Raw genomic sequence first — 23,974 nt, forward strand, 5'->3', positions numbered from 1 at the left:
TTGAATTCCAAGCTGAGCAAGATCTGAAACAAATTATAAAAAGGGCAGAAAGTTGAAGGTCACACATCATTCAGGCCCATGGGAACCTTGCACGGGAATGGCAGTAGAGACCAGTAACTAGTGTACAGCTAACCTAAGAAAGCTTGGTAAGAAAAGAATTCAAGGGACATTAGGTTTTCTAAACCTTCCTTAATGTAAAACGAAGTGTCATACGTTAAGAGGTGAATGAGTAACAATCTTGTTTTAGAAACAAAAAAGAAAAGCTGGTCCCTCACCTCCAACTTATCCATAGTGTCTACTATACACATTCATAATGGCAGACATTATCGTCATAGTATGATACCGCCTACTGAATACACATGGGCAGACCTGAACCCCTCCACAAGTACAGCAAGAATGAGCCCCTTTACCTTGTCTAATCAAATGAAGGCTGAGAAAAATATTGTTGGAGATATAGAGGAGGAAAGAAATATAATTACATCAAAAATACTAAAACAGGACACCTTGGAGTGAGTTTATTCTTGTCCTTATAGTCACAAAAGTTAATATTCCCAAATGTCCATGAAATGACTGCTTTGCTTTAGGAGGGGTAAGGCTGACTCTGTGTAGAGGTCATCAGCAGTTCCTTGCTCAGATTCTTTTGCTCCTACTTTGGTTCAACTTTAGTAACTTCCAATTTGAAAGCTTTTAGGCAACTCCTCAAAACTATGTTTTGGAAGGATGTCTCCCTATAGTAAGAACAAATGGTATAGCTTCGTTCATTTAAACCTAATCTCTGATGTCAGCATAGTCACGTTCAGTGAATCCAAGAACAGTGAGTGAGGTCATGTCTTTCCGGGGCCCTGATCTTCCTAGGGTATCCAGTGCCCCTACTGCCAGCACAAGGTAGAATGACAGACTTTTCTCCCTTCTTTGCCTCTCTAAAGCAATTTTCCACTCCCACCAGCATTAAAACTTTCCTGTAGTCTTGCCTGTGCTAAAGTGCTATTAAAGGGATGATTTTGGTGGGGGAAGGTCTAGGAAGAAGGCCAAGATCTATAGCCACTCTGAACAGAAAGGAAATAGAAGTGCTTCTCCTTGACAGAAGACAGTGTCTGTTCCTGCCAGGATTCTTCTGTCAGTACACTCTGAAGGTCATACTATAAACTGTCCCCAAGTTGCTGTTTCCACCTGTACAAACAATAGAGCTAAGGTCCTTGGAAGAACAGAAGTAGCTGTTCCTTATGTAGAGATAAGGCTTAATATGTGCCTGGCAATGTGCTGGCTTGAAAGGAGCCAACTACGGTGTGACTGAAGACAGGTTGAGTGGAGAAACTCTGCGTATGGGAGTGTTGTTAGCAGACAGTGAAGCAGGGAGGAAAAAGGGAGCAGGCATCTCGGTGGAGGGAGTCTCGCCTTGGTTCCGAAGCTGCAGGATTTGCCGGAGCAAGGCTTTACCTTCTTCTCGGGTCTGAAACAAAGGCAGGCAACTGTTTCAATATGTCCAAGGCTATTCTCAAAAACGGATTCTAAGATACAATATATAAGTTCCACAGATCAAAGTACCTTTACACTTACCTTTTTTACCCACCTTTCACCCCCAGATCATGAAAAAATCGTATGTTCAAGCCTAAAATTCAAACCCTTTATTAAAGAACTGATACTCACGTCGTTGAACGCACAACACTTTTGGGCACAAGTTGAAGCTTCATCCCACAGCTTGCACTTAAAGTAGTATTGGGCCAGGTAGCGGAAAGCAGTGCTCTCTTCCAAGTGCTCCACTATTTCCTAGATAGGGGAAGCAGGAATGACTGAGGTGATAAGAGTAAGACCAGCAACCCAATTCTCATGCTCATGACACATACCCCACAGGAATAGATATCTTGGATATATTTGATGTAACATTGGGCAGCCTGTTCTGACTCAGTCAACTGTTCATGAAGCCTACAAAAAAAATTGGTCTTTAAGTACAGATCACATCTCGAGGCAAGCTAGTGATATAAAGTAGAAGCACAGGATCATGACCCAAAAAGTGACAATACATAGATAGACAAGTACACATTTCAACATAAATGGCACCCTGGAGCCAGAATAGTATTAGTTGTGAAAGCTTAGAATCATTACTCTGCTACTGTGATGAAGGAAGCATTAGTAAACACTTAAACTGGATAACACACCTTTGCAAAAATTCTCAGGTAATAATCCTGAGCCAGATAAAAAAAGATACCAAGCAATTCAAACTTTTTTCTAAGAATCAAAAAAAGAATTGGCAGGAATGAAATTGCATTTAAAAACCTCTTTGCCTGCCATCTCTGAGTTACTCCTTATTCTCTTGAGCCTTATCAGGAGATTAGTACTTAAAGTAGTTTTCTTAGACTGCTCTGACATGACAATTTCATTCATTTCTTTTAGTTCATTCTTGATCCCTTGCCTAATAGGAAAGCAATTTCCCCTTCAGAGAGAAGAGGCATGTGCTTAAGTCAAAATGGCTAGCTTTCCAGACCAGTATTCATACCCACTGCTACATTCCCTCCCCACACTCATGCAGGATGATGGATGGAGGCTGTAGAGCATGCAGAACCACAGCCCAGAGAAGCCAACAGAAATAACAATAGCATTTCACTCCTTTCACTCACTTTGCCAGTTTCACCAGAGCCATCTTCTCCACATCTCCCACGGCGTAAGCTCTCCAATAACACTGTCAAGGAAATAAACCGGTCACTTTGCCCACTGCCTTATGCACCGCGACTAATCATAAAGGCTCAGGTCCTGCAAGCCTCCTAGCATTTGTACTAGATCTCATAGGGCCAGGCTGCATACTGACATTCCCACTGGTTTTGTCAGCCCTGCTGCGCTTTCTAGCCTATGCACCTATAAATACCCAGACTTTCCTACATAGATATAGAAGAATAAAAGAAAACTAAGGCACAGATAGCCTAACCCTCCATCAAAACAGCAGGTTTCTACTCAAATTCTCTAGGACCCAATTTCAGGTACCTTTTTGGCTTCCACTAGTTGATTGAGTTTCTCATAACATTCTCCTAAAGCAACCAGCATACGAGAATCATTGGGCCTGGGGGAGAAGAGGCATAGGCAGTCTGAGCAGACTTTATAGGTAACTTAAGTACTCCCTTGAGGAACCACCACCACAGCTATTTCAGATCTATGCAAGGACTGGTCTTTAATCCAACGCTTCATATAATTATATTATTTTGTGTTCACAATTATACTATTAACCCATTAGTAGAATACACTACATGAAAATGACCAAACAGCACATGGCAAGTTTAAACTCAGGTCACTAAGAAGCAAAACTATGTGATTCTTCAGTAGCTATCAAAAAAGAAAGGTATCAGCCCTCCCCACAACAAGCACACCATCACCTGGCTAGACTTACCGAAGCTGGTGGGCCCGCCTGTAATAATAAAGGCAGTAAAATGGCATCTTAAGGATTTCATAGGTCTGCCCAAGACCATACCAGGCCCTGTAGTCCCGCTTATTGACCTCAATGGCATGCCTAAGAAATGAAGGAGACTGGTAAGAGGGCAGAATCAAGGTTGGCAACTTGCAGGCTCAATAGAGACTCCCAACATCGGAGCAATCAGCTCCACCTCACCCCTACAACTAGAAGTTTACCTATAAGCCTGAATAGCAGCAGATGTGTTCTTCATTTCCATGTACTCGTGCCCCATCAGCGTCCAGGCCCCAAGATACCGAGGATTCAATTTCAGGGCTCTCTGGAAATATAAGGCCGCTTTCTCATGCTGAGAACGCAAACTGTAATAATTTCCTGATTTTTTTAAAAAAGGAAAAAATATGTATGAGTAACTAGAAAGGTAAAAATAAAAGCCCACTAAAATAGACCGCATTCCATAAAGTGGGCATGGAACAATAACCCAGTCCCCCAAAATCTTTGCAGAAAAGCCAAATTGTACATAAGGGAAAATATCATCATTCCCTTGGGAAATATATTTTACGTATCAAACAATATGGTTTAGAAAAAAAAGAGTTCCCTACCACTGCAAGTTTTCCTTCATTTTATTTTATCTGGATACAGCATTGATATATACATTTTCCTAAGAAAGGGCAGGGCATTTCTAGAGTATGCTTTAGACTGGCTGGTTTTCCAACTATATTCCTAGACTCCTGAGGTACCTTGAGAGTTAAAAAGGTAAAGCTCTGAGCTCCCTTCTCCCACAAGAATCAAAGTAGTTCTATTATCATTGTTCTAGAAAGGAGCATGTGAAAGATTTCAGGATTCTGTGAAAGAATTTGAAGAAAGGGTATAAAAGCCATCTGTTGTATGTCAACTGCTAAATGGATAAACAAAATGTGGCATATATCCAAACAGCAGGCTATTACTCAGCATAATAAGGGAAGAACTATTGATACATATTACAACATGGATGATCTTCAAAAACCAGAAGCTGGATAATAAGACTAAATATTGCAAGATTTCATTTATATGGAACTTCTAGAAAAGGCAAAATATAGAGATAGAAGGCAGATCTGTGGCTGCTGGGGGATGACAGGGTCTGACTGCAAATAGACCCAAGGGAACTTTCTAGGTTTGACAGAATGTTCCAAACTGGGTCACGGATATAGTTACACAACTGTTTAAGTTTACAATAAACTCACTGAACTGTAAACACAAAGTAGATAAATTTTATGATATGTAAGTTGTATCTCAATAAAGCTATTTTTTAAAAAAAGAATGAATTATATGTAAGAACTTGTTCACCATGTAAGAACTTGTTCGTTATGCTTCAGAAGATTGGAGACTTTGAGAATTAGGCTTGGGGTTGATTAATGATTGTGCATTGAGTCCCCTATACAGAATTTTATTGTTGTTAACAACCACTTGATCAATAAATATGAGAGATGCCCTCTCAAAAAAAAAAATGAATGAATTAGAGCTATACCAAGACTGGGAGGGATTTTTCATGAGATATTGTTGAATGAGAAAAGTACAATGCAGAAAAATGTATACAGTACAAATCTATTTTTATACAGCCCATTAAATCCTGCATACATGTATATATATTTTTATCTGGTATGGAACATGCTAACACAAGTATTTTAAAGGGAGAAGCAGTCAGCAAGTAAACAAAAAAACTGCATTTCAAAACATCTCCTTTAAATATAAATTGTATATATATATATATATATATATATATATATACATAAATAAACTAGATAAAAAGATGGCTTTAGATGTATATATATTAACTTGTAGAGATCATAATACACCATCATGTGGAAAAAGCAATTTGCAGAAAAATTATATAATATGATTCAATTTTGGTCAAAAACAGTTAACAAAATATAAATCTGTCTAGATTCAGTTGTTTGTTTGACTCAGGAGACATCATTTATAACAATTGTCTACACCATGTAACTGATCATTTTAAGTTCAAATTCAAGTTCACATTCACACGGGAAAAAAGCAAGATGGAGTACTTTATGTCCTACACAAGGATATCTTTGCTTCTGCCCCTAACTCAGACTGAGAGCCAGAAGAATAAACAGACTTGAAAACAAATCCTACCATCTGCAACAACATGGACAGAACTAGGTTTTATGCTCAGTGAAATAAGCCAGGTGGAGAAAGACAAGTACCAAATGATTTCACACATTTCTGGAGTATAACAAAGAAAACTGAAGGAACAAGCACACATAATGTAGTGGGGTGGGGGGGCACGGGAAAGGCAGTATACACAGAGAAGACAAGTAATGATTCTATAGCATCTTACTATGCTGATGGACAGTGACTGTAATGGGGTATGTGGGGGGGACTTGATAATAGGGGGAGTCTAGTAACCATAATGTTGTTCAAGTAATTATACATTAATGATACCAAATAAAATAATAAAAAAACACAGAAGGAACAAAACAGCAACAGACTCACGGACTCCAAGAAGGTTACAAAAGGGAAGGGGTTGGGGAGGATTGGTGGGGAGGGAGGGAGAAGGGGATTAAGGGGCATTATAATGAGCACACACAATATAGGTAGGTCACGGGGAAGGGAGTATAGCACAAAGACAAGTAATGACTCTGTAGCACCTTACTACGCTGATGGACAGGGACTGCAATGGGGGGGTACATGGGGAGGGACTTGATAATATGGGTGAATGTTGAAACCACAATGTTGCTCATGTGAAACCTTCATAAGATTGTATACCAATGATACCTTAATTAAAAACAAAAACAAACAAACAAAAAAAAAAACAGACTATCTAGGCAGAGTGTCCAAAGGTTGCCTTTTGTAACTGAATAGGAAAACTGGGGTAGTGATAGCAGGGGTATAAGCCCTAGCTGCTGAAGGGGTCAGGATGACAAAGGAGATTTTAAGGAAGTCATAACTGGTAAGTTCTGGGCAAGTTTAAGTAGATGAGATTTTTTTTGGCCAGTTGGGACAATTACAATGTACAAATACCAGTTAAATGATTACAATGTGATGGGCAAACTTATATTGTTATAAGTACTTTGTATGTATGTACTTCATCTTCAATACAACTACATGAGAGAAGGTTGTACTGTTATCATCCCTTTACAGGTGAGGAAACTACAGCACAGGGAGGTTAGATCCAGGGTCACACAGCTAGTCAGTCACAGAACCAAGATTTTAACTTGGGCAGTCTGGTTCCAGAGTCCAAACCTTAACTATGCTATACTTAGGATATGCTGCTTATATACATAGGTGTATATAATTTATATTATATAAACATATATTATAAACACATCTATATTATATATCTATACATAATGCTGCCTCTGAGAGACTGGGACACCAGAAAAGATGCAGAAGAAAGCAACCAATTCACTCTATTCTTGTTATTTCATTATGTCTCAGGTCCTCAGTTTCTCCTCTCTCCACACTTTCTCCTTCCACTTCCTCGGAACCAGCTATCATGTGAAAGCTGAAGTATATTTTTTATCATATCTAATGTTCCTCATTAATATCTAAGGTAGGAGGGCTGAATTCAACAAACATTTATTGACCATATGACAGGAACTCTGCCGAGCATTCCAGATACACGGTTCATTAACGAGTTCACCTCAAATGATTATTTTAAAAAACAAGAAACTCCTAAATCATTACTTTTATGTGTCTCCTTTGATTTTAATTGGCTTTAAGTCAATAGGTTAAAAAAAGAACTATTCATTATCTCCCCTACTTCTATCTCCTTTCTTCATGTAAAGGGCACTATTACCCATCTGGTTACCCAGTCACCAATTCCTGTTTGTTTTACTTCCTAAATATCTTCTAAGTCCAATTACCTCTTGCCATTCCTCCATGGCCAATACCTCAGTTTAGGCTCTAGTCATCCCTACACTGGATTACTGCAAAAGCCTCCTAGCTGGTCTCCCTGCCTCTAGTCTTGCCCTATTTCTAATCCTCCCAACACACTGTCTCTAGTTTCAATCGAAATTAAAACTCTGAAAACTTTCATCACTGTCTGGTTTAAAATTCTTCAGGCCTCCCTTATTGAACTCTCACTCCTGCCCATTCTTCAAACATTACTGTCTCAAGAAGCTTTTCCTACTGTCAGACTGGAATAGATACCTTTCCTATCTACTCTCTTAAGATCCTATATTTACCTCAGTCATGACACTCAACCCACTGTATTTTAGCTGTTTCCTTACTGGTCTTCCTCAACTGGCAATTAGGGTAGGGACCACAATACAAAGCCCAGTGCCTGGCACTCAGAAGGTATTTTCTGAATAAACTGTAGCCCCACCCTCACCTTAATGGACTTTATTCTATATTTATAATGATCTGATATTGAAAAGATCTTTTGTTCTTACTCTTACCTATGTTCCCACAGGTACATACTAATTTCTAAAATGCTTATTTCCCATACTAGGCTACAACTGCCTCAAGAGTTGGAAACACCCCTTGAACAATTGATGAGCTGAAATTCTAACAGCTAATGAACAACCACCTGACCTAGAAAGGTATGAAGGAATGCATGATCTTGACGCAGTGTCACCCAACACCTAATCACAACCAACCAGGCTTACTTCTACCCAGGAGTGGCCACTGATCTGCTTATGTCAACTGATGCACAGGCCACACTATGTGGCCAAGTACACAGGGTTTTCAATCTGGAATAATTCTGACACCAAGAGCTTACTTGGCAGTACCTGCAAACATTTTTGGTTGTCACAAATGGAGAAAGGGGGTTACTGGCATTGAGTGAGTAAAAACAGGGATACTGCTAACACATTACAATGCACAGGGCAGCCCTCCTAACAAAAAATTATCAGCACAAAATGTCAATAGTGCCAAAATTAGGCACTCTGATACAGAGAAACAGGTACGCTCATTTCTTTTCATAGGACTAGAAATTCTTACAAACTGTTTAGTAATATTAAGGTTTAAAATATACACAACTTAATCCAGCCTTTCACTGCTGGGAACATATTACACAGAAATAGCTGCATAAACATACAAAAATAAATGTACACATACAAAGATACATACTGAAGCAATTTTAACAAACACTGGCCACAACTTACATAATAAAAAATGATTAAATAAAAATGATGGTAAAAATATCTTAAATATAAGCATGAGCAGTTTTTTCCTGGACACATCTTCTCAGGCACAGGAAACAAAATAAAAATAAACAAGTGGGACAACATCAAACTAAAAAGCTTCTGTACAGCAAAGGATACCATCAGCAGAACAAAAAGGCATCCTACAGTATGGGAGAATATATTCATTAATGACTCATCTGATAAGGGGTCAACATCTAAAATACATAAAGAACTCATATGCCTCAATACCCAAAAAACAAACCAATTAAAAATGGGCAAAGCACCTGAACCAATGTATCTCCAAAGAAGAAATACAAACAGCCAACAGGCACATGAAAAGATGCTCCACATCACTAATCATCAGGGAAATACAAATTAAAACCACAATGAGATACCACCTCACACCAGTTAGAATGGCCACTATCCAAAAGACAAGAAATAAATGCCGGTGAGGATGAGGAGAAATCGGACCCCTCCTACACTGTTGGTGGGAAAGTAAATTGGTGCAACCACTGTGGAAAGCAGTACGGAGGTTCCTCAAAAAACTAAACACAGAAATACCATTTGACCCAGTAATCCCATTTCTAGGAATTTACCCAAAGAAAACAAAATCCCTGATTTGAAAAGATATATACACCCATGTTTATGACCCCACTATTTGCAATAGCCAAGATATGGAAGCAACCTAAGTGTCCATTAACAGATGAACTGGTATATATACACAATGGAATATTATTTAGCCATAAAAAGAAAAGAAATCCTGTTATTTACAACAATATCAAAGGATCTAGAGGGTATTATGCTCAGTGAAGTAAACCAGGTAGAGACAAATACCCTATGATTTCACTTATTTGTGGAATATAAAAACAAAGCAAAACAGAAGGAACAAAACAGCAGTGGACTCATAGACACTGAGAAGTAATTAGTGGTTACCAAAGGGGAGGGGCTGGGGCAGATGGGTAGGGAGGGTGAGGGGGATAAAGGGGCACAGTAATTTGCAATCACAATATAAATTAGTCATGCAGATGGTAGTACAGCATGGAGAATATAGTCAATGATTCTGTAACATCTTTCTACCTTGATAGATAGTGACCACACTAGAGGGGGTGAGGATTTAATAATATGGGTAACTGTTGAACCACTCACTGTGTTGTACATTTGAAAGATTGTATAGCAACAACACTTCAATTTTAAAAAAAAGATGGTAAATCCATATAATAAAACACTAAATAGCCATCAAAAATAATACAAATATAGGTACTAACATGAAAAGAAGGAAAAAAACATATTGTTAAGTTTTAAAAAAGGAAGTTATAAAGCAGCCAGTATAATGATACAGTTTTTGCAAGCCAACTGTATACACACACATGTACATTTTTGGTATTCGCACAGGAAAATATTTTGGAGTCGTGTTCACCAAATTTTGGAAGTGGGACTACAGTGAGTTTTCACATTCTATTGTGTGTAACTTTGTTAACTTTGACACATATATATTGTTATTTTGACGTTTGTATTACTTACAATAAAAGTAAATCTTAAAGGAAAAAAACAGTGACTTTTACCAATTACACAGCATGTTTCTACACGATACTTATCAATCTCACAGAGGTTGTGAGCCAGGTAACTCAACTCAGATTTCATGCTCTAGAAGAAAAGAAAAAGACAAGCTAAGCATGAAAAAGGAACCCCCTAAAATATTTTTCTTGTAGCTAATGCACCTGGATGACAATCCAACCCATGAGATTAAAGCACAAAAGTGCTTAATCAAGTTCAAGCAAAGGAAGCAGCTCACCCTGACATAAAGAAGGTTAGAGAATGTGTCCATATTTTCAATCCTATAAGGGTCTTGTTTCCTCAGCTCATTAAAAATAGAGAGGGCTTTGTCGATATCTGTGGGAAGGAGACAGAAAGAGCTCAGAAAATAATACAGTGCTACTTTTAGGGTTTGATGGTATTTCATTGTCCTTATTCACTCACCTCTGATATTGTGATAGGCAACTGCAATTTGGGAAACAATATATGAGCTCTTAGAGAAGCCCACATCAATGAGATTCTGATACTTCTGCAGGGCCTCCTCTATCAACTGCAACTCTGTGTATATATGAGCCAGAAAAAATTCTTTCATCCAGGTGTCTGGCAAAGACAGGAACTTCAGCTGGCAGCAGGAGAGAGAGGGAAATACTTAATATATTTGGACCTCTCCCCCCAAATGAACATCAAGGAACTATCTTTATTGCCTAAAGAAACTTATCACCAAAATTTTATCAAAGCACCTAATAATGAACACAGGACAGTTCAATTGAGTGAATAGGAACCTCAAGCACAATAGGGAGAGCAGCCTAGTTGGAGAAGGCTTCAAGGAAGGATGGAATATGAGGTGAGTCTTGGAGGATGGGAAGGGCTTGAATAGAAAAAAGGGAGAAGAGAAAAAATACAACATTCTAGGCAAGGGCAACAACATAAATAGAAGCAAAACAGTCCTGATGAATGTGGGTGAACAGGATAAAGAAAACAGTTTAGTTTAGGTGCTGAGAAATACTGGAAAAATAAGACAGAACTCCTAGGGTGAATCCTATGGTGCAATAGGAAATGGGATGCAACAGAAAATCACTGCATTTCTGCAATAGAATGACACAATGACATAGGTGTTTTAAGAATAAGTTTGGAGGAAAATTGAAGACTGGCTTAAAGATGGCAGCATGAGAGGTGAGAGAGAAAAACCTCCTCCCCAAACCACATATAATATGAAAATACAGCAAATAAAACTAATCCTGAAAGAGCAACAGGAAAGAAGGCTGCGACAGATCACCTGCATCTGTGGAAAAGAGCAGACCTCACGGACAAGAATAAAGTATCAAAGCCATGACCCGGCAGAACCCAAGCCCTTCCCCCACCCCAGCTTACCAGTGGGAGAAAGAGAAATGGAGTGGAGACGGGGTGGAGGCCTAGGACTGCTGAACACCCAGCCCTGGAGATCTTCTCTGAGAGCATAAACCTACATTACATGGTACTCTGGAGATTAGTGGGGTTGGAAAGCTAAGTCAGGCAGAATACTTGGAGTGACTGAGATTCCAGTTGCTTGTGGAGAACAGGTACCCAAAACTGGCTGCTCTGGGACAAAAGAAAGACAGGCAGTCTGAGAGACTTCCCAAAAACAAGACGTCTGCTAAAGGAGCAAGGATTGCACAGAGCTTGCTGCTCAGAGGAGAAAAGACGGGTGGACAAAACTGTCCTGGCACACTCAGCCCAGCAGGTTGGGAACTTTCAGGACCTTCAGGTGCTCCATCTGCCTGGCTAGAAAGGCAGCACCACCACTGCAATACACAGCCTGCCACTCCTTCCTCCCAGCTAGAATATGTGCACAAACCTGCTGCCCCTACCACTGCACCAGACCAGCCAGAGGGTGGCCCTGCCTGTGGCAGCTACAAGGCCATAGCATAGAGAACTCTCCCTGTGTGCTTGGCCCACTGGCCCCGGCAGTGGAGGCAGTCACTGCACCTGGGAAGCAGGAAAGAGTTCTTTCTCCCAGCACACATCAGCGCCACTCGCACGTGACCCCTGGCATCACTCCACAGGCTGAGCAGCTCCAGAGAGTAGAGATTCTGGGCACATGAGAGCGACGCCTACACCAAGTTATTACAAATATGAAACATCAAAAGAACCAGGTATAAACTAAAATCCCACAAACAAGAGAAAGAGGACCAAGTGAAACTAAACTCACCAATCTTCTTGAAAAAGATTTCAAAATAAAATTCATGAACATGTTCACGGAGCTACAGAAAAACAGTCAAGACCTCAGGGAGGAATTCAAGAAAGAGATAGAACCTTTGAAAAATGCAGAATCTGAAATGAAACATACAATGGAGGGATTTAAAAGCAGATTATATGAAGTAGAGGAGACAGTAAATGAAATAGAAATTAGAGAACAGGATTACAAAGAAGGTGAGGCACAGAGAAAAAAGGATCTCTAGGAATGAAAGAATACTAAGAGAACTGTGCGACCAATCCAAAGGGAACAATATTCGCATTATAGGGATACCAGAAGAAGAGAGAGAAAAAGGGATAGAAAGTGTCTTTGAGAAGGTAATCGCTGAAAACTTTCCTGGTCTGGGGAAGGAGATAGTCTCTCAGGCCATGGAGGTACACAGGTCTCCCAACACAAGGGACCCAAGGAAGACAACACCAAGACATATAATAATTAAAACGGCAGGATCAAGAATAAGGACAGAGTATTAAAAGCAGCCAGAGACAGAAAAAAGATCACATACAAAGGAAAACCCATCAGGCTACAATCAGACTTCTCAACAGAAACTTTAGACGCCAGAAGGAGGGGCATGATATATTTAATGCAATGAAACAGAAGGGCCACCAATAGAGAATACTCTACCCTGAAAGATTATCATTTAAATTTGAAGGAGAGATTAAACAATTTCCAGATAAGCAAAAGCTGAGAAAATTTACTTCCCACAAACCTTCTCTACAGTGTATTTTGGAGGGACTGCTATAGATGGAAGTACTCCTAGGGCTAAATAGCTGTACCCAGAGAAAATAAAACCACAGTAAAGGAAGTAGGCCAATTAATTACTAAGCAAATGCAAAATTAAATCAACTACCAACAAAGTAAGTCAAGGGATAGACAAAGAGTACACAATATGATACCTAAAATATAAAGAATGGAGGAGGAAGAAAAAGGAGGGAAAAAAAAAGAACCTTTAGATTGTGTTTGTAATAGCACACCAAAGTTAAGTTAGACTGTTAGATAGTAAAGAATCTACCCTTGAACCTTTGGTAACCACAAATCTAAAGCCTGCAATGGCAATAAGTACCATTACTTACAATTAGTATATATTGATAATATATATCAATAATCACTCTAAATGTAAATGGTCTTAATGCACCAATCAGAAGACACAGGGTCACTGAATGGATAAAAAAACAAGACCCGTCTATATGCTGCCTACAAGAGACTCACTTCAAACCCAAGGACATACATACACAGACTAAAAGTGAAGGGATGGAAAAAGATATTTCATGCAACTCATATCATAGGGAGAAAAAAGCAGTAGTTGCAGTACCTGTATCGGGAAAAATAGACTTCAAAACAAATAAAGTAACAAGAGACAAAGAAGGATATTACATAATGATAAAGGGGTCAGTCCAACAAGAGGATATAACCATTATAAATATCTATGCACCCAATATAGGAGCACCTAAATACGTAAAACAAATACTAACACAATTAAAGGGGGTAATAGAATGTAATGCATTCATTTTAGGAGACTTCAACACACTACTCACTCCAAAGGACAGATCAACCAGACAGAAAATAAGTAAGGAGACAGAGGCAAAGAACAACACATTAGAATAAATGTACCTAACAGACATCTACTGAATACTCCACCCAAGAAGCAGGCTACTCATTCTTCTCAAGTGCACATGGAACATTTTCAAGAATAGATCATATATAAGGCCACAAAAAGAGCCTCAGTAAATTCAGAAAGATTGAAATAGTACCAACCAACTTCTCAGACTACAAAGGTAGGAAACTAGAAATAAATTATGCAAAGAAAACAAAAAAGCCCACAAACACATGGAGGTTTAACAACATGCTCCTAAATAATCAATAGATCAATGACCAAATAAAAACAGAGATTGAGAAATATATGGAGCCAAGTGAAAACAGTAACTCAACACCACAAAACCTGTGGGACACAGCAAAGACCATGCTAAGAGGGAAGTATACTGCAATACAGGCTTACTTCAGGAAAGAAGAGCAATCCCATATGAAGTCTAAACTCAAATTAATGAAATTAGAAAAAGAAGAACAAATGAGGCCCAAAGTCAGTAGAAGGAGGGACATAATAAAGATGAGAACAGAAATTAATAAAATCAAGAAGAATAAAATAATAGAAAGAATCAATGAAAGCAGGAGCTGGTTCTTTGAGAAAATAGATAAACACCAGCCAGACTTATCAAGAAAAAAAGACAGTCTACACACATAAACAGAATCAGAAATGAGAAAGGCAAAACCTACTACAGACACCACAGAAATACAAAGAATTATTAGAGAATACTATGAAAAATTATATGGTAACTGGATAACCTAGAAGAAATGGACAACTTTCTAGAAAATACAATCTTCCAAGGCTGACCCAGGAAGAAACAGAAAATCTGAACAGACCAATTACCAGCAATGAAATTGAACTGGTAATCAAAAAACCACCTAAGAACAAAATTCTTGGACCAGATGGCTCACCGCTGAATTTTACCAAATATTTAGTGAAGACCTAATACCCATCCTCCTGAAAGTTTTCCAGAAAGTAGAAGAGGGAATACTTCCAAACTCATTCTATGAGGCCAGCATCACTCTAATACCAAAACCAGGCAAAGACACCACAAAAAAGAAAATTACAGACCAATATCCCTGATGAACATAGATACAAAAATACTCAACAAAATATTAGCAAACCAAATTCAAAAATACATCAAAGAGATCATCCATCATGATCAAGTAAGATTTATTCCAGGTATGCAGTAATGGTACAATATTCAAAATCCATCATCATCATCATACACACCAACAAAAGGGACAAAAATCACATGACCATCTCCATAGATGCTGAAAAAGCATTAGACAAAATTCAACATCCATTCATGATAAAAACTCTCAACAAAATGGGTATAGAGGGCAAGTATATCAACCTAGTAAAGGCCATATACGACAAACCCACAGCCAACACCATACTTAACAGCAAAAAGCTGAAACTTTTTCCTTTAAGATCAGGAACAAGACAAGGATGCCCACTTTCCCCACTTTTATTCAACATAGTACTGGAGGTCTTAGCCACGGCAACCAGACAATACAAAGAAATAAAAGGCATCCAGATTGGTAAGGAAGAAGTTAAACTGTCCCTATTTGCAGATAACATGATATTGTACATAAAAAACCCTAAAGAATCCACCCCAAAACTACTAGAACTAGTAAGTGAATTCAGCAAAGTTGCAGGATACAAAATGAATACACAGAAATCTGTGGCATTCCTATATATTAATGATGAACTAGCAGAAAGAGAAATCAGGAAAACAATTCCATTCACAACTGCATCAAAAAGAATAAAATACCTAGGAATAAACCTAACAAAGCAAGTGAAAGACCTATACCCTGAAAACTACAAGACACTCATGAGAGAAACTAAAGAAGACACCAATAAATGGAAATACATTCCATGCTCATGGATAGGAAGAATTAGTATTGTCAAAATGGCCAATCCTGCCTAAAGCAATCTACAGATTTAATGCAATCCCTATCAAAATACCAACAGCATTCCTCAATGAACTAGAACAAATAGTTCTAAAATTCAAACAGAACCACAAAATATTCCAAATAGCCACAGCAATCCTGAGAAGGAAGAACAAAGCTGGGGGGACTATGCTCCCTAACTACAGGCTCTTCTACAAAGCCACAGTAATCAAGACAATTTGGTACTAGCACAGGAACAGATCCATAGATCAATGCAACAGAATAGAGAGCCCAGATATTAACCAAGCATATATGGTCAATTAATATATGATAAAAGAGCCATGGACATACAATGAGGAAATGACAGCCTCTTCAACAACTGGTGTTGGCAAAACTGGACAGCTGCATGTAAGAGAATGAAAATGGTTTATTATCTAACTACATACACAAAAGTAAACTCAAAATGGATCAAAGACCTGAATGTAAGTTATGAAACCATAAAACTTTTAGAAGAAAACACAGGCAAAAATCTCCTGAATATAAACATTAGCAAGTTTTTCCCGAATACATCTCCTTGGGCAAGGGAAACAAAAGCAAAAATGAACAAACGGGACTACATCAAACTGAAAAGCTTCTGTACAGCAAAGGACACCATCAGTAGAAAAAAAGGCATCCTACAGTATGGGAGAATATGTTCATAAATGACATACCTGACAAGGGGTTAACATCCAAAATATATGAAGAACTCACATGCCTCAACACCCAAAAAGCAAATAACCTGATTAAAAAATGGGTGGAGGATATGAACAGACAGTTCTCCAAAGAAAAAATTCAGATGGCCAACAGGCACATGAAAAGATGCTCTACATTGCTAATCATCAGGGAAATGCAAATTAAAACCACAATGAGATATCACCTCACACCAGTCAGGATGGCCAACATTCCAAAGATTAGGAACAATAAATGCTGGCGAGGATGCAGAAAAAGGGGAATCCTCTTAAACTGTTGTTGGCAATGTAAATTAGTTCAACCATTGTGGAAAGCAATATGGAGGTTCCTCAAAAAACTAAAACTAGAAATACCATTTGACCCGGGAATCCCACTCCTAGGAATTTACCAAAACAAAAACAACTTTCCAGATTCAAAAAGACATATGCACCCCTATCTTTATCACAGCACTACTTACAATAGCCAAGATATGGAAGCAACCTAAGTGTCCATCAGTAGATGAATGGATAAAGAAGATGTGCTACATATATATAATGGAATATTATTCAGACATAAGAAAACAAATCCTACCATTTGCAACAACATGGATGGAGCTAGAGGGCATTATGCTCAGTGAAATAAGCCAGGCAGAGAAAGACAAGCACCATATGCTTTTCCTCATTTGTAGAGTATACAATTAAGCAAAACTGAAGGAACAAAACAGCAGCAGACTCACAGACTCCAAGAAGGGACTAGCAGTTACCAAAGGGGAGCGGGGTAAGGATGGGTGGGGAGGGAGGGAGAAGGGGATTTGGGGGCATTGATTGGCACTCATGGTGTGGGTGGGTCATGGGGAAGACAGTGCAGCACAGAGAAGACAAGTAGTGACTTTGTGGCATCTTACTACCTTGATGGACAGTGACTGTGGGCAGGTGGGGTGGGGACATGATAATATGGGTGAATGTAGTAACCACAATGTTTCTCACATGACACCTTCGTAAGAGTGTATATCAATGATACCTTAATAAAAATTTTTTAAAAAAAGACTAAGTTTAGAAATAGTATGCAGGATGGCCTGGAAATGGGTATATAAAAATGGGAAAGCTAGGTAGAAAGTATCTATTACTTATAAGTCACTCAAGTTTGAGATGATAACCAAGATGGCATAGGAAACCAAGAGAGAGAGATGCACATAAGAAGGAAACCATGGCAATGTTTGGTGACTCTCTAAAGGGTGATGAGACAAACGGAAGAGACAAATATGACTGAGGCATCAAGATTAGGTGTCTTGAGAAACAGTGATGTTAATGAGAGTCTATCAAGTTGAGAGGAAGAAAGAAAATTTATCAGACAAGATGAGATATTTGGTTTTGTATGTTCTGAGTTCGGAGATAAAACAAACTTACAATGAAAGTCTAATAGGCAGTTAAAGATAGGTGAATACAAGAAAACCAATGTAAGATTTCAGACAAAGATTTAGTAACATGTATCTTTACTGGGGAAATCAACCAGCCTTTGGCTCTTCAGGGCCAACAAAAGGAAATGTATATTGCTTCCCTTAACTAGAGAAGAACAGCAAAATAAACACTATAGACAATGTCCTCTAGTAATGATTCTATTAATTTATAAAGCAATTTCATATACAGTTGACCCTTGAACAATAGGGGTCTGAACTGTGCGGGTCCACTTACACATGGAATTTTTTCAATAAATGTATTGGAAAATTTCCTGGAGACTTGTGACAATTTGAAAAAACATTTTTTCTCTAGCTTACTTTATTGTAAGAATACAGTACATAATACATATAACATACAAAATATGTGTTAACTGACAGTTTACGGTATCAGTAAGGTTTCCAGTCAATAATAGGCTATTAGTAGTTAAATTTTTGGTGAGCAGGTTTTTGACTGCACAGGGAGTTGGCACCCCTAACTGCTGCATTGTTCTTGTTCAAGCCTCAACTAGACACTGTTTCATTAACAAATCTCTAAATCTTTACAGGGACCTACGACAGTTCAGAAGAGACCTTAAAAATGTTTTTAATATAAATATCAGAAACATTTCCTATGCATCTTTGGAATTAGGAGAGAAATATAATAGCATTTAGTCTATAAAACAAGTTACAGTAAAACTTGAATGTGAAAACATGAATATAAAAAGATATTCTAATACAACTGGATATAAATCCAACAGCAGCTACCAGATAAGAACTAGACCTTAGTCTTTCAAATAAATTCCCAACAGTGAAAGAGAAAGAGCAGAAAGCTAACTACAATCAAAGGTCTAGCAAACCTCTCTCCTCCCACCCCATTATTACAGCATTATATAAGGGTTGGAGCAGAGGGTTCCTCACATAGCTTATCTCAATTTACCATCTCCTTGTCTGTAATCAAGTTACAGAGTTCTAGCCAGGCTCCCCAATGCAAAGGCAAAACATGAGTAGCCTCCACAAACACATCAATGGCCTCTTTCACCAGGTCCAGTTTCCGAAGCACGACACCATAGCTAGGAAAGGAAACAATCACAGAAGAAATTAACATTTTTATAACACCTTCCTTCTACTTAAGAGCATATGTTATAGAAAGTTTCAAATTACTCTAACACTTACAGATAAAGGCCAAATCCATCAAGTTCCCGAGCCTGGTGTTTTTTGCTGAGCTCCACTCTTAATTCTCTAAGAGCCTCATTTTTCACTTGTCCTTTCTCCAGGGGGCCTGTGAAAGAAACAAACTCTCTAATCTAAGAGAAGACTGCTGGTCTTCCTTTCATAGATCTAGATATTCCCTTTCACATCAATGAAAGTATACCTGGAGCTTCCAGCAAACACTCACAAATGGCCAATAATACAATCTGCTCACTTTATTCCAAAAACCAGAATTGTAACTGCTCTATGGTCGTATTTTGTTAGAGCCACACAGGTTTTTTTAAATTGGAATTAGTTATCAATGTTTAAAAATCAGAAGCGTCAACTAAAAATCTGAATTTCCAGCTTCAGGCTATAACGAACAGTGCAGCGCCCAGGGAAGCAAGCCCTGACAGTGTCAGGCCCACATTCCCGCGAGGCAGCCCTCAGCCAAAGCTTGACGACAACCAGCCAGTTGTGCTCCATTTGCAACAGTGCTCCTCAGTCCACTTCGCACATTTACATTAGCTACCTGGCTCATGTAGGCATTTGAGTGTGCTTTACTCCAAAAGGCAAGAGAAAGTCATACCTAGGCTATCAACTGTCTCATCATCCTTCTTCTTTTCTCCGGACTGTAAGAGAAAAATCAACAAAATAATAGGTCTTTTTTCCAAAACTCCTTCTGAAACTGCCTAAAGGGCCCAAATTCAACCAAAGCGCGTCACTAATTTTAAACAACTGTTCAGGGCTCCCGCTAGCCATCAGGAACGATTTGAGCAACAAAATAATTAAGTACAGTAATAAATTATAAATAATTAAAAATATGGGAATCCTTGAGTCCATAATGATATTAAGTAGTAGATACATAAATGGAGAAGGGGAGGGAAGGTTCTTGCTTAGAGTAGAATGCAAAGTGGTGAGTAGTAAATGTGGAGAGAGTGCTGGAGTGGAAAAATCATCATTTTGTAGCAGTATAATAAATCCTTCAGGAAAGAATTAACAATGAGTTTCCTGACTAGTGGATATTTAGGTGTTGACATTTTCTGTCTTACAAAAATATACTTCAGTCAACAGCCCTGTAAATATATCCCTGTGCACATACTGAAGTATTTCTACTGGACAAGTTCCTTAAAGTAGAATTGTTTGGTCATAATATTTCAAGTTGACATAATATGACAAAATTAGCTTCTAAGCTATATGAACGTTTAATCCTAAAATAGAGGGTCTACTGCCCCACACCTTTTTCCATAATGAATATTATCAATGTTTAATATTTTCTTCCATACCATCATTTTCTGACTTTATTTATATCTTCTTTACTATTGTTCAGTATTTATTAAGTACATTCACCAACTAGCCTACTATTAAGCTATATAAGAGTAAACTTTTCCCTGTGGTTCTAAATATGGATGCGTCACTGAAAGTAGAATGACATCTCACAATGGCCCTCACCAGATATCTAGAATACATGTACAGGAAATAGGCTTTCTTGCTATTGCAGCCGTGCAGGAAATGTGCTGCCCGATCATACTCTTTAACATCAAAATAGGCCTTGGCCAGGGTGTAAGCATCCATATCCTGGGCATCCTCCTAGAAAAGAGACAAGTTTACATAAAATGGTTGGGAATACACCAAAAAACAGTTCACATCCAAGAAGCATAGTCATTAGTTTCAAGGCGTAAGAGGAAATAATTATTTTCCTCCCCCCAAAAAACCTAATATATATGCATGCATATACATGTGAATTATTTTTATATATTTATTATGAAGAAAGGTCATAGAACATTTTTTTCAAAATAAAAAGTTGGGGGAAAAAATAAAACTTTTATAAGCTAACGCACTCAAAAACTTGTATTGGTTTGCAAAGGTAGTGAGAAGTTGCATGGGCTTCAGCGTTAGGGACCGTATTCAAATTCTGACTCCTAGATTTCCTGGTTTCATGACATTAGGAGGGAAGTTACTTAGCTTCTCTGAATATTCACTTCATCTGTAAAATGGAATGAGTAATACAGATATGGTAGGAGGAAAAAAGGGAAAAAGTCATGAAAAGTGTCTGGCATTAATATCTGATATTCCCTTTCTTTTCCAGGCCTTTAACACATAAACGCAATATTCTGTGCAATGACTTACACGTTTTGTACTTCAAGGAAGTTTAAACACGTTACTACTGTAAAAAGCACAGAACACAGCCATAATTCTATGAAAATAAATCACATGATACACATTGAAGTTAAAATACACAATCCCCTCATATGCTAGTGATGAGTTTATCAAAACTTTGATAATTTCATTCTCATCCTTCTTGCCCCAAATACTACCAGCACAAAACTGGAACCAAAACATATTCAGTGTTCTCTTTTGTGAATCAACATATCCTAAATGTGGCCACTAGCTTAGGTTTGTGGTGGCCCTTTTCACACCCACTCAGCATTTGCTTCTTTCTCCTCCCCTCCCCCCACCATCTGCATTATACCTTTTGGAGTAAGAAAGACTCAGTTTTTGTGCGTTTTTTTTTTTTTAAACAGGACAGGAGAGGGATCAAGAAATGGCATCTTCAGGAAAAAGAAAATGAATTATGATGAAACTCATTCAGACCACACAGGCTATGTAAAAATACCTACTGCAGATCATACATAAAATATACTCTTGCTTAATTCTCTTAATATCCCTCTGAAGTATATATTATTACTATCCACATTTTATAGATGTGGAAACTGTGGCTCAGGAAGTAAGTTACCAAAAATCACTACTGTGGCTGACATTTGAGCCCAGAGCTGTGAATCCAAAGCCAGTTTCACACTGTTGTAAAAACCGTCGATTCTTCTCATCGTTAGGAACACTAAGTTGGGCTACAAAACCTCAAAGGCTGAATGAAGTCTTAAGCAAGGATTGTTCACTAATTCTCCCCAGCTTAATTAAGAGCACCACCAAATCTTCACAAAGCTCAACAGAAACGCAGATAAAATCACTTAAAATGATACAAAAAAATCAACAAAAACGCAGATAAAACCCAGCTCTTTATTTTATAAGTCCAGCGCTTTAACTTCCTTGCCATTACTTCCACCATGACAGTTCTGAACTTGCGAATTACACCCTACATAAGCACGGCTCCAAGATTCTCTTCTCCAGATTACAGAGCCACTGAATTGTCTTTTCATCTTTGATGCTCCATTGAACATACTGTACAATTTTTTAACAGCATAATTTGATCTGAGAGCATCTGCAAAAATCTGGAACACATTTTTCCTCTTCTCGGCACTTGACTTAAAAGTCTCACACATTCTTCCAGTTTCTGTGACATGTGTTATTGGGGAAACCAGCAGGGAAGCTTCTGTTTCCAAGAATGCCAATAGGGATAGAAAATGGGCTGGATTAACATCATTAACAGAATTCTTCATTACCTGTTCAACCTGTGGATAAATCTGTTCTTTTAGAAATGAGAATCTTGTGACATTTTCCCCAGTTATTCTTCATTTGAAATTGCTTCTTACATACCATCAAGATTATTTCCTGTATATTTGTTTTCACAAATAATTTCACTTTCCTAGGAAGAACTGCAAGGTATTCCCTGGGGTTAGTGTTTCAAAAATGTTTCAAAATGTTGCAACTAAACATTCAAGTTTTATCTCAGCCATGTACACATAAAACTTGATATTGACTTAAAAAAAAAACCCAGCTCTTTAAATGCTTGGATTCCCTCCACATTCCTGCTAGACAGGTCGCCCCCCTCCAGGGACGGGGCGCCCTACCTCTCGGCTGATGGGGAGCCCTCTTCGGGAAGAAGTTCTTACCTCTGTAAGAGGCGGAGGCGGCTGCAGCTCGGCGAGCGGCAACGCCGGCAGGGAGAAGGCCAGCTCCGCGGACCTGCAACACCCACACAAACGGATCGTCTCCGCAAGCCCCGAGGCCAAGGGTCCAAGCCCGGTCCCTTCCGATCCCGACATCTCACCATTTGCTGCTGTGCAGCAGGCCCCTCTCCCGGGCGAGGCCCGCGATAAGTAGCAGCTGCTTTTTAATTTCCCGCAAATTTGAGAAATCGCTGCTGGCTGACAGGGCCGGCACCACCGCGGCAGTGACGGCCACCGGGACGACGGTGGGGTTCGAAGCCATTTTCCCGTCTCAGCCACTCCAGCCAATCACCAGCCATAATACTAGCTGTCCGTCTGCACCAAAAAAGTCTACCTATTATTGGTGAGCTTTGGCTCCAAAGAAGCCAATCATATATTTTATTTCTCGTAACGTCACCAAGAGGCCGGGAAAAAAGAGACAGGTGCATCCCCGATTGGCCAACAGCCAGTAGGGCGGGAAGTTAGAACCAGAAAGGGACGGAAGGTGGGGGAAAACCGCTGATGCTGGGCTGGGTGGGGCGGGATGAGTGACTGGGAAAAGTGGACTGGGAAGCTGCGAGTAGGAGTAGAGACAAGAAAGGTGCGGGAGGGAGAGCACCTTGGGGGTGATGTGATTGGAAAAAAGATTGTAGTTTGTGGGCAGATTCTCTGCCGCTGGATGACAAAGTGATGTGTCTTGTCTGGCAGGTGCCAGGTATCCTCTGGGTTTTTTAAGTAGGAAGATATATGGCCGCAGGTAGAGAATCCTTCCTCTTTATTCACCCCAGAGGTGGAAAGATAGCCTACATTTATTTAGGGCTTACCCTGTGACAGATTTTGTACATTTACAAGTATGATCTGGTTTAACCCTTAAAACCGCTCTATGATATTCCTATCATCCCAATTACACAGATAAGAAAACGGAAGCTCCGAGAGGTTCTATCACCTTTTCGGGAAGAAAGCCAGCCTATCTTGTAACCCGGCTCTGACTCCAGCGTTCTTAAACAATACATGAACATTGTCAACTCTTTTTGGCTTTGACCTTTTCGTAGT

The 23,974-nt window shown here is 39.0% G+C and overlaps 1 protein-coding gene across 1 annotated transcript; it reads right to left on the reverse strand.

Annotated features, from left to right (window-relative positions):
• Positions 1–500: 500 nt before the first annotated feature.
• CDC23 (cell division cycle 23) lies at positions 501–23,247 on the reverse strand. Its single transcript, XM_036897379.2, has 16 exons — positions 23,044–23,247; positions 22,886–22,958; positions 20,547–20,684; positions 19,684–19,726; positions 19,080–19,185; positions 18,844–18,976; positions 10,501–10,678; positions 10,316–10,413; positions 10,086–10,167; positions 3,616–3,769; positions 3,377–3,496; positions 2,977–3,052; positions 2,616–2,677; positions 1,845–1,923; positions 1,648–1,767; positions 501–1,450 (listed from the first exon to the last, which is right to left on the reverse strand). The coding sequence occupies exons 1-16, from the start codon at positions 23,202–23,204 to the stop codon at positions 1,280–1,282; spliced, it is 1,794 nt and encodes a 597-aa protein (XP_036753274.2). The 5' UTR covers positions 23,205–23,247; the 3' UTR covers positions 501–1,279.
• Between the last annotated feature and the right edge of the window lie 727 nt (positions 23,248–23,974).

Source organism: Manis pentadactyla, chromosome 13, assembly GCF_030020395.1.
Source record: "Manis pentadactyla isolate mManPen7 chromosome 13, mManPen7.hap1, whole genome shotgun sequence".
NCBI lineage: Eukaryota > Metazoa > Chordata > Mammalia > Pholidota > Manidae > Manis > Manis pentadactyla.